This window comes from Palaemon carinicauda, chromosome 43 (assembly GCF_036898095.1).
Source record: "Palaemon carinicauda isolate YSFRI2023 chromosome 43, ASM3689809v2, whole genome shotgun sequence".
NCBI lineage: Eukaryota > Metazoa > Arthropoda > Malacostraca > Decapoda > Palaemonidae > Palaemon > Palaemon carinicauda.
In genome coordinates this window covers 19,729,625-19,742,124 of record NC_090767.1, presented here as the reverse complement: position 1 = coordinate 19,742,124, position 12,500 = coordinate 19,729,625, and the positions used below count along the sequence as shown (strand labels likewise).

Sequence of the window (12,500 nt, the reverse complement as noted above, 5' to 3'; positions counted from 1 at the left end):
GAGTGTGACAACAGAAGGAGAGAGAGAGAGAGAGAGAGAGAGACCGAGTAGTCATACAACAACAAGGTTAAGAAGAAGACAGAGATACAGAGAGAGAAAGAGTGTGAGAGGGAGTGTGACAACAGAAGGAGAGAGAGAGAGAGAGAGAGAGAGAGAGACCGAGTAGTCATACAACAACAAGGTTAAGAAGAAGACAGAAGATACAGAGAGAGAAAGAGTGTGAGAGGGAGTGTGACAACAGAAGGAGAGAGAGAGAGAGAGAGAGAGAGAGAGACCGAGTAGTCATACAACAACAAGGTTAAGAAGAAGACAGAGATACAGAGAGAGAAAGAGTGTGAGAGGGAGTGTGACAACAGAAGGGGAGAGAGAGAGAGAGAGAGAGAGAGAGAGAGAGCCGAGTAGTCATACAACAACAAGGTTAAGAAGAAGACAGAGATACAGAGAGAGAAAGAGTGTGAGAGGGAGTGTGACAACAGAAGGGGAGAGAGAGAGAGAGAGAGAGAGAGAGAGACCGAGGAGTAGTCATACAACAACAAGGTTAAGAAGAAGACAGAGATACAGAGAGAGAAAGAGTGTGAGAGGGAGTGTGACAACAGAAGGGGAGAGAGAGAGAGAGAGAGAGAGAGAGAGACCGAGTAGTCATACAACAACAAGGTTAAGAAGAAGACAGAGATACAGAGAGAGAAAGAGTGTGAGAGGGAGTGTGACAACAGAAGGGGAGAGAGAGAGAGAGAGAGAGAGAGAGAGCCGAGTAGTCATACAACAACAAGGTTAAGAAGAAGACAGAGATACAGAGAGAGAAAGAGTGTGAGAGGGAGTGTGACAACAGAAGGAAGGAGAGAGAGAGAGAGAGAGAGAGAGAGAGAGAGAGAGAGCCGAGTAGTCATACAACAACAAGGTTAAGAAGAAGACAGAGATACAGAGAGAGAAAGAGTGTGAGAGGGAGTGTGACAACAGAAGGAGGAGAGAGAGAGAGAGAGAGAGAGAGAGAGAGAGACCGAGTAGTCATACAACAACAAGGTTAAGAAGAAGACAGAGATACAGAGAGAGAAAGAGTGTGAGAGGGAATGTGACAACAGAAGGAGAGAGAGAGAGAGAGAGAGAGAGAGAGAGAGAGAGAGAGAGCCGAGTAGTCATACAACAACAAGGTTAAGAAGAAGACAGAGATACAGAGAGAGAAAGAGTGTGAGAGGGAATGTGACAACAGAAGGAGAGAGAGAGAGAGAGAGAGAGAGAGAGAGAGAGAGAGAGCGAGTAGTCATACAACAACAAGGTTAAGAAGAAGACAGAGATACAGAGAGAGAAAGAGTGTGAGAGGGAATGTGACAACAGAAGGAGAGAGAGAGAGAGAGAGAGAGAGAGAGAGAGGAGTCGAGTAGTCATACAACAACAAGGTTAAGAAGAAGACAGAGATACAGAGAGAGAAAGAGTGTGAGAGGGAGTGTGACAACAGAAGAGAGAGAGAGAGAGAGAGAGAGAGACCGAGTAGTCATACAACAACAAGGTTAAGAAGAAGACAGAGATACAGAGAGAGAAAGAGTGTGAGAGGGAGTGTGACAACAGAAGGGGAGAGAGAGAGAGAGAGAGAGAGAGACCGAGTAGTCATACAACAACAAGGTTAAGAAGAAGACAGAGATACAGAGAGAGAAAGAGTGTGAGAGGGAGTGTGACAACAGAAGGAGAGAGAGAGAGAGAGAGAGAGAGAGACCGAGTAGTCATACAACAACAAGGTTAAGAAGAAGACAGAGATACAGAGAGAGAAAGAGTGTGAGAGGGAGTGTGACAACAGAAGGAGAGAGAGAGAGAGAGAGAGAGAGAGACCGAGTAGTCATACAACAACAAGGTTAAGAAGAAGGCAGAGATACAGAGAGAGAAAGAGTGAGAGAGGGAGTGTGACAACAGAGAGAGAGAGATAGAGAGAGAGAGACCGAGTAGTCATACAACAACAAGTTAAGAAGAAGACAGAGATACAGAGAGAGAAAGAGTGTGAGAGGGAGTGTGACAAATTCAGTTACTAATCGTAAACTGGTCGAAGCAGTTTTCTTTTTTCTTTTCCACGGATCACGGAATCCCTCTTCACTTTAACCGGTTTAAGAAAAAAAGGATTCGCCTCACGGCTAAGCAGGACTCCGCCAAGGACTCAACCTAGGAGAGAACCCCCCCCCCCCCCCCCCGCCCCTGCCCCCTCCTCTCTCCCTCCCTGGCACGTTCCTCTCTTGGCTTACATCCGGGAGACTGAAGAAGATGAAAGTTTCCTATAAAGTCTTAGAGTTTTTTACCCCCCCCCCCTCTCTCTCTCTCTCTCTCTCTCTCTCTCTCTCTCTCTCTAGGTTAACCTTGAGGTTGAAGGTTCCTGCGTGCAGACAGAGGGAAACTGGTCCGTGGGTGTCCTTTCTTTCCTAGTCTCCATGCGAAGCTTGAAATCTACTACGCATGATTCAACAGTGATTTAATTACTCGAAATAAATCTTTCATTTATTAATATACAGCTGAATTATGTACTGTTTGTATTGATGAAATAATGTTATGTACGACAATGAGTGAAGAAGAGTAAAAGTATTTCTGCTGTTATCCTGAAAACTATCTGCAGGACGATCTGTCCGAGGAGAAGCTGTCTTCGATATCTGGACGCCACTGAGACGTTGTTGTCTATTTATTACACACACACATACACACACACACACACACACACACACACACAGTATTTAATGTTTCATATCGCGTATTATTCATTTACTGTTAACTCGTCACTGTTGTATGACTGTTGAAATAAGAAAGTTTTCAGTTTCCTCTTGAAAGCCTTAATGTCTTCAATCATTCGAATGTTTCGTGGGAGCTTATCTTATAGTCTCGGGGCCGCATATTTAAAGGCTCTAGAGCCTAAAGTAGACATAAATCTAGGTTCCAACAGTTTGAAGCCATCTGTAACTATTCTCGTGTCGACAAGATTTGTTGGCTGCGCAATATGTAGGAATTCTCTTAAGTATTTTGGACAACCAGTTCTGATAACTTGGTGGGTCATTGTACGTATTTTAAATTCAATTCTCGCTTTAATCGGCAGCCAGTGTAAATCAATTAGTATAGGGGTGATCCTTTATCTAGGTGGGACACCTTTTATCAGTCTTGCTCCTCTGTTTATTATGTTTTGTAATTTCTTAAGTTGCACTTTTGGCAAATTGTAATAGATAGAGTTGCAGTAGTCAATCCTGGTAAGAACACAGTTTATCACAAGTTTATTTACAGAATTTTCGTCCAGGTACTTTTTTTATAAACGAAATATTTCTTAGATGATAACCAGCAGTTTTTATTATATTATTTATTTGGGCATTTAGAGACAGGTTACAGTCAAGAAATACACCTAGACCTCGAACTTTACTAAATATCGGCACAGAGTCATTATTTATGTTCATTTGAATATCACCCAGGTTTCTCACACTGTTTCTCTTGCCCACCACCATGAATTCAGTTTTGTTCTCATTTAATTTTAGTTGTTTAAATATCATCCCTTCTCTAACACTATCAAGGATTCGGTTTAGAGTTTCAGTAGAGTCATCTATATCATTTATGGAGAAGTCATGACTTTGTAGTATTTTCGATAGACCAATAGTATAGATGCAGAATAAGATTGGGCCAAGTACACTGCCCTGGGGTACCCCTCTGTTTAAGGGTTCATATGATGAATAAGAGTTTTCAATTTGTACACAGTAATTTCTACCAATTGGTTGTCAGGCAAAGCTTCTATTACTCCTGAGTGGCTGACTAGTTGTTCAAGAATTACATATTCAAGCAGTTTTGAGACAAAGGATAGATTTGAAAAAAGTTCCATATGAGCCTAATTCCTGGTAGCCATTTTCTCAGATTTAGGAAACTTACATTCATCAATGCTTGCATTTGCTATTCTCATTAGTATTTCGGCTAGACTAGAAAAGTTTCTCTCTCCAATTACTTCAGATATTGGCATAGGATCGATCGCGCAGTTTGTTTTCTTTGCTCTCTTGATAATTCTGGTGATGTCATCTTGTGTTATGTTGTTAAATCGTATTAATTTTGTCTATGTGCCTGGTGTTTCATTAATCTGATATCTAGTACAGTATTTGCAAATGACATGGTTATAGTTTCAATTTTGTTTTTAAATAATACTAGAAAATTATTTGCTAGTTCCTGGTCACTGTATCCATCAGGTAGCTTCTTTTCTTTTACATTTCCCATTATACCATTCAGGAGACAATATAACTTATTTATGTCTGTTGATGCTTCGAGGATCTTTCTCTTATAGTATTCACTATATATATATATATATATATATATATATATATATATATATATATATACATATATATATATATATATATATATATATATAAATATAATATATATACATATATATATGTGTTTGTATATATATGTATATATATGTGTATATACATATATATATATGTATATATATATATATATATATATATATATATATATATATACACACACACATATATATATATATATATATATATATAGACACACACACTTATATACATACATACATATACCAAAGGCACTTCCCCCAATTTTGGGGGGTAGCCGACATCAACAAGAAAACAAACAAAAAAGGGAACCTCTACTCTCTACGTTCCTCCAGCCTAACCAGGGACTCAGCCGAGTTCAGCTGGTACTGCTAGGGTGCCACAGCCCAACCTCCCACATTTCCACCACAGATGAAGCTTCATACTGCTGAGTCCCCTACTGCTGCTACCTCCGCGGTCATCTAAGGCACCGGAGGAAGCAGCAGGGCCTACCGGAACTGCGTCACAATCGCTCGCCATTCATTCATTTCTAGCACGCTCTCTTGCCTCTCTCACATCTATCCTCCTATCACCCAGAGCTTTCTTCACACCATCCATCCACCCAAACATTGGCCTTCCTCTTGTACTTCTCCCATCAACTCTTGCATTCATCACCTTCTTTAGTAGACAGCCATTTTCCATTCTCTCAACATGGCCAGACCACCTCAACACATTCATATCCACTCTAGCCGCTAACTCATTTCTTACACCCGTTCTCTCCCTCACCACTTCGTTCCTAACCCTATCTACTCGAGATACACCAGCCATACTCCTCAGACACTTCATCTCGAACACATTCAATTTCTGTCTCTCCATCACTTTCATTCCCCACAACTCCGATCCATACATCACAGTTGGTACAATCACTTTCTCATATAGAACTCTCTTTACATTCATGCCCAACCCTCTATTTTTTACTACTCCCTTAACTGCCCCCAACACTTTGCAACCTTCATTCACTCTCTGACGTACATCTGCTTCCACTCCACCATTTGCTGCAACAACAGACCCCAAGTACTTAAACTGATCCACCTCCTCAAGTAACTCTCCATTCAACATGACATTCAACCTTGCACCACCTTCCCTTCTCGTACATCTCATAACCTTACTCTTACCCCCATTAACTCTCAACTTCCTTCTCTCACACACCCTTCCAAATTCTGTCACTAGTCGGTCAAGCTTTTCTTCTGTGTCTGCAACCAGTACAGTATCATCCGCAAACAACAACTGATTTACCTCCCATTCATGATCATTCTCGCCTACCAGTTTTAATCCTCGTCCAAGCACTCGAGCATTCACCTCTCTCACCATTCCATCAACATACAAGTTAAACAACCATGGCGACATCACACATCCCTGTCTCAGCCCCACTCTCACCAGAAACCAATCACTCACTTTATTTCCTATTCTAACACATGCTTTACTACCTTTGTAGAAACTTTTCACTACTTGCAACAACCTTCCACCAACTCCATATAACCTCATCACATTCCACATTGCTTCCCTATCAACTCTATCATATGCTTTCTCCAGATCCATAAACGCAACATACACCTCCTTACCTTTTGCTAAATATTTCTCGCATATCTGCCTAACTGTAAAAATCTGATTCATACAACCCCTATACAACACACTTTTATATATATATATATATATATATATATATATATATATATATATATATATATATATATATATATATATATATATGTATATATATGTATTTATATATTTATATATAAGCACAGACACACACACACATATATATATATATATATATATATATATATATACATATATATATATATATAATATATATATATATATATATATATATACATATATATATATATATATATATATATATATATATATATATATGTGTGTGTGTATGTATACATATGTGTGTGTTCCAATCATTATTTTCGCCATAACTCTTTGAGTTATAATTAGCTTTTTATGTTTTAAGGCTTTAGTAAGACTAAGATTTTGATGCACCCATAAGTTAGTACGACCATTTGATTTAATACTTTTTCTTTTTAGAGGGAGAGAGAGAGAGAATGGAAGTTTACCCTTGATAATCTCATTTTGTTTACTAAAAATTCTATACTTCTTTTATCTTTTGATCTCATGTTATGGGGAACCACTTACTGTCTCTCCTAAGTATGTATATTCATTAAGAATCTCCAGACGTTCGTCCATAACCCTTATTTGCTGTCTCTCTGCCTTTTCATTGAATATGATCTTAGTTTTACTCATATCAATCTTTAGTCCTACATTTCGGCTTTTTCTATTCAAATCTTCCATCAATTTTTTGTAATTCTCAAGGGTAAAGTACTTACCCTAGATAAAATAAGTCGAAGAATACAGATCTGCACAGAAATAATCATTAATATATATATATATATATATATATATATATATATGTATATATATATATATATATATATATATATATATATATATATATATATATATATATATATATATATATATAATCTCAATAAAGATATTTATGCAACACTGTATTCATGAATAGATTTATATAAAACGATATGTTGTACAATTATAGTTTTAAATTTCCCTCATTATCTAGAATCATAAGGATAAGAAGACCGAAATAGAACAATTATTTTATTTGATAGCATTGATATGACATAATATTGTTTCTAAACATTTCATTATTTAAAATGTTTGGGTATTAAAAAAAAAAGTCTTATTGCATAATATTAAGCTTTCTAAATTCAATCTAAAAAATTGCAGAAAAAGAAAATATGATTATCAATTGTTAATGATTTGATCATATCTGGATGTTAGTATCAAGGGTATGATAATTTTCCCTCTTTCCTCTTGGTGGAATTATGGTACATATAAAAGAGATTACTATCAAACCATCTTCCTGACAAGACAAAGCCACTCTTTCAAGAAATGTGGTACAATTAAAATGGTCTCCTAGTCTATCATAACAACTAAAAGTGTCTGGTTGTCTAGGAACTTCCTCACAACGCAAATCGTGTCCGGGAGCAATACATCTAAAAGAATCTCCTTCCCCTCCTCCTCCCCCTACCCCTCCTCCTTCCTCTCTATATCGAACTGCCCCCCTCCTCCTCCTCTCCCCCCTTGGCGTTGAAGTAATAGAGGGGCTTGGCATTGAAGCTGGTGTTCTGTTTCCAGGTGTAGTGGTGGGAATCGCAGTCGATGATGAGAAATCAATGGATTTGCAAAGTATATTGTTGAGTGTTGTGGCAAGGTCACTGGCAAAGCGAGGAAGGTGAAAATTTATAGCATCCACCACTGCTTCTGGGTGGTTATTTAGCTCCCAAGCACTGGCCTAAGAGGAAAGATACAAATAGACATGGTTGAAATCACATGCATAATACCAATTTCACGAGACTGTCCAATCATTCATAATTGCTTTTTTTTTCCAGTTAGATCAACATTTTCTCCATTGTATTTAGTTCTTTTAAACACTGAAAAATAAGATAAAATAAGGCACTTAATTAAGGAAGAGAAAATAGAGCACTTACTGTGATTCCTTCAGCATGGAAGGCCACTTGGAGAGAGTCTCTGGTGATGCAGAGATTGAAGGGATACGGCGAGTAATAGTCGCGTCTGAACCTCAACTCCAGAGTATAGACGTGCGCCTGCAAACTGACAGTAGACGAAACCATTGTTAAAGGCAATTGACTAATCTCTTATCTCTTAAAGTTCAAATTCGACAAGAATTTCTGTTCAACAATGCTACAGGAGGGACAGGTAATATACGGGTAAAGTCAGTTTCGGAAATACTCACGTCAATTCGGAATTTTGTTGATTAGGAGAGTATAGTGTATTAAGGTGTACATCGGCACGACTGGTATTGAATTCCAAATTGGGTCCTGCGAGGATCAGTGTTGCCTATAAAGATCAGGAATTATTCGTAGAGACAGAGAATGTGTGTGGTATTAATTAATTAGAAGTAGATGAGAATTAGGAAGAAGACAAATGAATCATTTCTTCTTGTTAAAGAGACGATATAAAAAAATCAAACAATTAATTGTTTAGTTTACTTGTCTTCAGAATAACACATAATTAGGTAGATGTTATAATACTTCCTTACCAAGTGAGGCTCATCAAGATTGAAGTAGCTGCAGGAAACATTGGAAAAGCCTTCAAATGTCAAGTTGAAGATGTCTAAGCTGTATCTGAAAGAAAAAGAAAAAAAATCAGCTTCAGCTTAGAAGAAATGACAATACTCACATCGTAACAAAATGTAGCAGAATTTTTTTAATGTATTTTTTCACGACAATGTTAGCCAAAACGAAATATTCGCGTATCTTCATTTGTTATTCATAGCTAACCTTTCGTTGTCACGAATATAATTGAAATCGGAGATGATGGGGAATGTGTGTGGATCCACGGGACGAAGCGCCCTTTGTAGCTCAGAAGTAATTTTCTCACATGGTAAAACTGAAAGGAAAAATAATAATAATAATAATAATAAACTAAATGAGTAAAGCAAGCAACTGTAAACAACTTCAAAAATGAGAACTGAGACACAGCACAATTTCACAAAGGTCTTTCAACCTCTTTGTTTACTTACTTGGAAGCCAGGGCGGATTCACTGATGCAAAGGCAACTGAAATTGCCGCCAGGATCAATGTTCTCTGGAACATGTCTAAGGGAGAGCGTTTCAATATCAACCTGTAAGAGAGAGAGAGAGAGAGAGAGAGAGAGAGAGAGAGAGAGAGAGAGAGAGAGAGAGAGCCTGATTAATTATATACATATTAGTTTTAGACTGTAATCAGTATTTATTCAACTCTCCTTCTCTTCATATATTGAAAGACATGTGGTCTGAAAAGAGATTGATCACAGTTCAGTCTGGTAAAACTGTGAACAATCTTAATGTCATTCTGAAACAGCTTTGAGACCATAAGAAAGGAGTCATTTCAAATATAACTCGCTGTAATTATTAGAAACAGTAATGCCCCCATGTTAAGAACTGTACAAATTGTATGAAAGAATATTTCACTTTTAGAAATGCGTCATTTCTAAAGTTTTGTTCTCATCAACGCATGAAAGGTGAGCTGGCAATAGAAATCTCTGTCTCCAGAGAATGGCTGACTATCAATATCAAATCTGTCATATTTTTCGAAAATGATTGAAACTGCTGTACACAAACAAACCTGGAAACATCTGAAAAAATCTAATGCCATACCTGATGATCAATCTGCATACAGAGAAAATTACTCCACAGAAACAACAGTGTTAGCGATTAAAAATGACATATCAAAATTATAACAAATGGCAAGTGTTGCTTTCTTGTGATGCTTGATCTAAGTGCAGCATTTGATACTGTAGAACATACATATCTGATGGAAGACCTTAAAGCTGTGGGCATCGTAGAACGAGCAAATGACTGGTTTGTGAGTAATCTCGAAAACCACAAAGTTAAAGTAGTAATATCAAATGTTGAATCTGAGACAAGAAAACTAACCAAATGGGTGCCTCAAGGCAGTGTACTAGGTCCTCTCCTGTTTGAAATTTACACGATTGAACTGGCAAATATACTTGAAACTCACAGAGTTAAGTTTAAAATATACGCTGATGATACACAATTCTATTTCCCAATAGCATCAGTTGAGGAAGCAAAAAGAAAGATACATGAAATAATGAATGACATTAAGGCTTGGATGTTAACAAAAAAGCTCAAGCTCAATGAAGACAAAAGTGAATGTGTTATTTTTGGAAATGAAAAAGTTATAAAAAGAATCGAATGCTTCCAAAGAATTGAAATAGGTCAATCGATCATTGACCTAAAGAAATCTGTCAGAAATCTTGGAGTAATCATGGATGATAGACTGACAATGAATGAACATATAAATAATATGGTAAGAAATTGTAACTATCATATTAGAAACATAGCATATATTAGTAAATACTTAGATGAAAAATCTATGGCCATACTCATTAATCACCACATATTTTTAAGAATTGATTACTGCAACTCACTGTTCTATGGCTTACCAAATTATCAGCTGAAGAAAATTCAGAGAGTACAAAACAGAGCGGATAGATTAATAAAAGGACTACACAATAGGGAAAGAGTTACCCCTGCACTAATTAAATTACACTGGCTGCCGGTAAAGGTGAGAATTGAATACAAGCTACTCTTACTAACGTTTAAGATACTGAACCAAAATGAACCAAAATATCTAAAAGAATGCCTGAATAAACTAGAACTAGAAACAAATGTTAACATAAGACACATGAGTGACAAACATAGGCTATCTGAACCAAGAACAAATAGTAAATTTGGTGAAAGGGCTTTTAGCTACTGTGCGCCTAGACATTATAATAAACTGCCAACTGAAATGAAGGACTAAAAGGGAGCAATTGAATTTAAGGAGAAACTAAAGACATTACTTTTCACAAGATCATATGATTTGGGAGATGCTACAACCAAAGAATTGTATAAGTTATAATGAAAATGTTTCGTTAGATGATTACTATGGACCCAAAGAGAAGTAGTTCACTCGACTTCAGTGGAGGGTTGGATTTAAACCCAAGAAAGAAGTAAAAGACCAAGTCCAACTCACAACAACGTCTTGTGTCCTGCAGAAGGAGACGACGGAGGAAGCAGAGCAGATCTGAAGGACACCACAAGAGTGCTTGTGATTTCGGAGAACTGCGGGGATGAGAAGCTTATCCTGGACCTTTAAATACCAATTGGGTATCCCTGATTTCCCCCCCCCCCCCCTCACCCGCCGAGAACCAAAGCTGTCTTGAGAACTTGCACTCCCGCACCCCCTCCCCTCTCCCCACCTACTCTGTCATTTTCGTTCCTAGTTTTTGCCGCTTCTCTCTCTCTCTCTCTCTCTCTCTCTCTCTCTCTCTCTCTCTCTCTCTCTCTCTCTTCATGTATATATATATATATATATACATGTATATAACAGTGTAAATCTTAATATATACGTATGTATGTATGTATGTATGTGTATATACATACATACATATATATATATATATATATATATATATATATATATATATATATTTATGCATACATACATAATACTCTATACACATATATGTAAATATCTACTTATACTCATATATACTGTATACATATGCATATTTATACATATATATGCATCATCATCATCATCAACGTCTCCTCCTACGCCTATTGATGCAAAGGGCCTCGGTTAGATTTCGCCAGTCGTCTCTATCTTGAGCTTTCAATTCAATACTTCTCCATTCATCAGCTTCTACTTCTTGCTTCATAGTACTCAGCCATGTAGGCCTGGGTCTTCTAGCTCTTCTAGTGAACGTTTATATATATATATATATATATATATATATATATATATATATATATATATATATATATATATATATATATATATATATATCTCACATCACATATTTATCGCAGAATTTGTAACAAGATAGTTTTAAATTTCTGATTTTATTTTCAAAACCCTAAATACATTTTATTATTCAGGTGCAAAAACTGACTTGCAAAGGCATTTTATGTCCTAGAAAAGAAGAAGAAAACGAAGTGAGAAAAACAGAGGAGGAGGAATTCCCCGAAGAGGGGCAGCTCTTGGCTAAGGTCCCAAAAATTTTGATGTGTCGTCCTTGACCTTCCAGAGCCCCCCTGGAGAAGAAGGAGAAGACGAAGTGAGAAAAACAGAGGAGGGGGAATTCCCCCGAGCCCCAAGGAGGGACCGCTCTTGGCTCAGAGCCCGCAAATGCAGATATGTCGTCCTTGACCTTCTGGAGAAGCTAATGCATTCCACCAGCGCTCGGCCACACCCCTTTTCCTCCTCGGGACATGCATGGCGAGGGGCGAGTGGTGAGCAGCAGTGTTGCAAGTGTGAATAATATAAATGTATCCAAAAACGTATCCAGAATGTACAAAACATTTTGTGTGGTTTCCAAATAAGAGAGATGGTCTGTTTGGACCTTTGATCCCCTGAAGGAAGATCTTCGGTATGATTAGTTTGAAACACAAATGCAAATGTTATTCCAATTGAAAACTTCGAAAGGTTAGAGGAGTAAAATCCTCTGAAATGGATAAGTAACAACTTTGATCATTCTTTATCGAGAATGTATCACATTCATTAATGTACTTTTTTAAGGAAAAGTTTAATATTTCTTTTCAGGTAACATACA

General features: G+C 37.3%; 1 protein-coding gene and 2 long non-coding RNA genes across 3 annotated transcripts in view; 1 reads left to right on the top strand and 2 right to left on the bottom strand.

The window, feature by feature from the left end:
• Positions 1–12,500, bottom strand: part of LOC137633441 (uncharacterized) — a 149,123-nt gene that overhangs the window by 57,194 nt on the left and 79,429 nt on the right. The gene's annotated exons all lie outside the window — the stretch shown is intronic.
• The window catches only part of LOC137633440 (uncharacterized), a 376,441-nt gene that overhangs the window by 346,922 nt on the left and 17,019 nt on the right, over positions 1–12,500 (top strand). The window lies entirely within an intron of this gene.
• LOC137633465 (uncharacterized) lies at positions 6,962–11,046 on the bottom strand. Its single transcript, XM_068365757.1, has 7 exons — positions 10,919–11,046; positions 8,923–9,023; positions 8,681–8,789; positions 8,440–8,524; positions 8,134–8,237; positions 7,868–7,991; positions 6,962–7,671 (listed from the first exon to the last, which is right to left on the bottom strand). The coding sequence occupies exons 2-7, from the start codon at positions 8,993–8,995 to the stop codon at positions 7,141–7,143; spliced, it is 1,026 nt and encodes a 341-aa protein (XP_068221858.1). The 5' UTR covers positions 8,996–9,023; positions 10,919–11,046; the 3' UTR covers positions 6,962–7,140.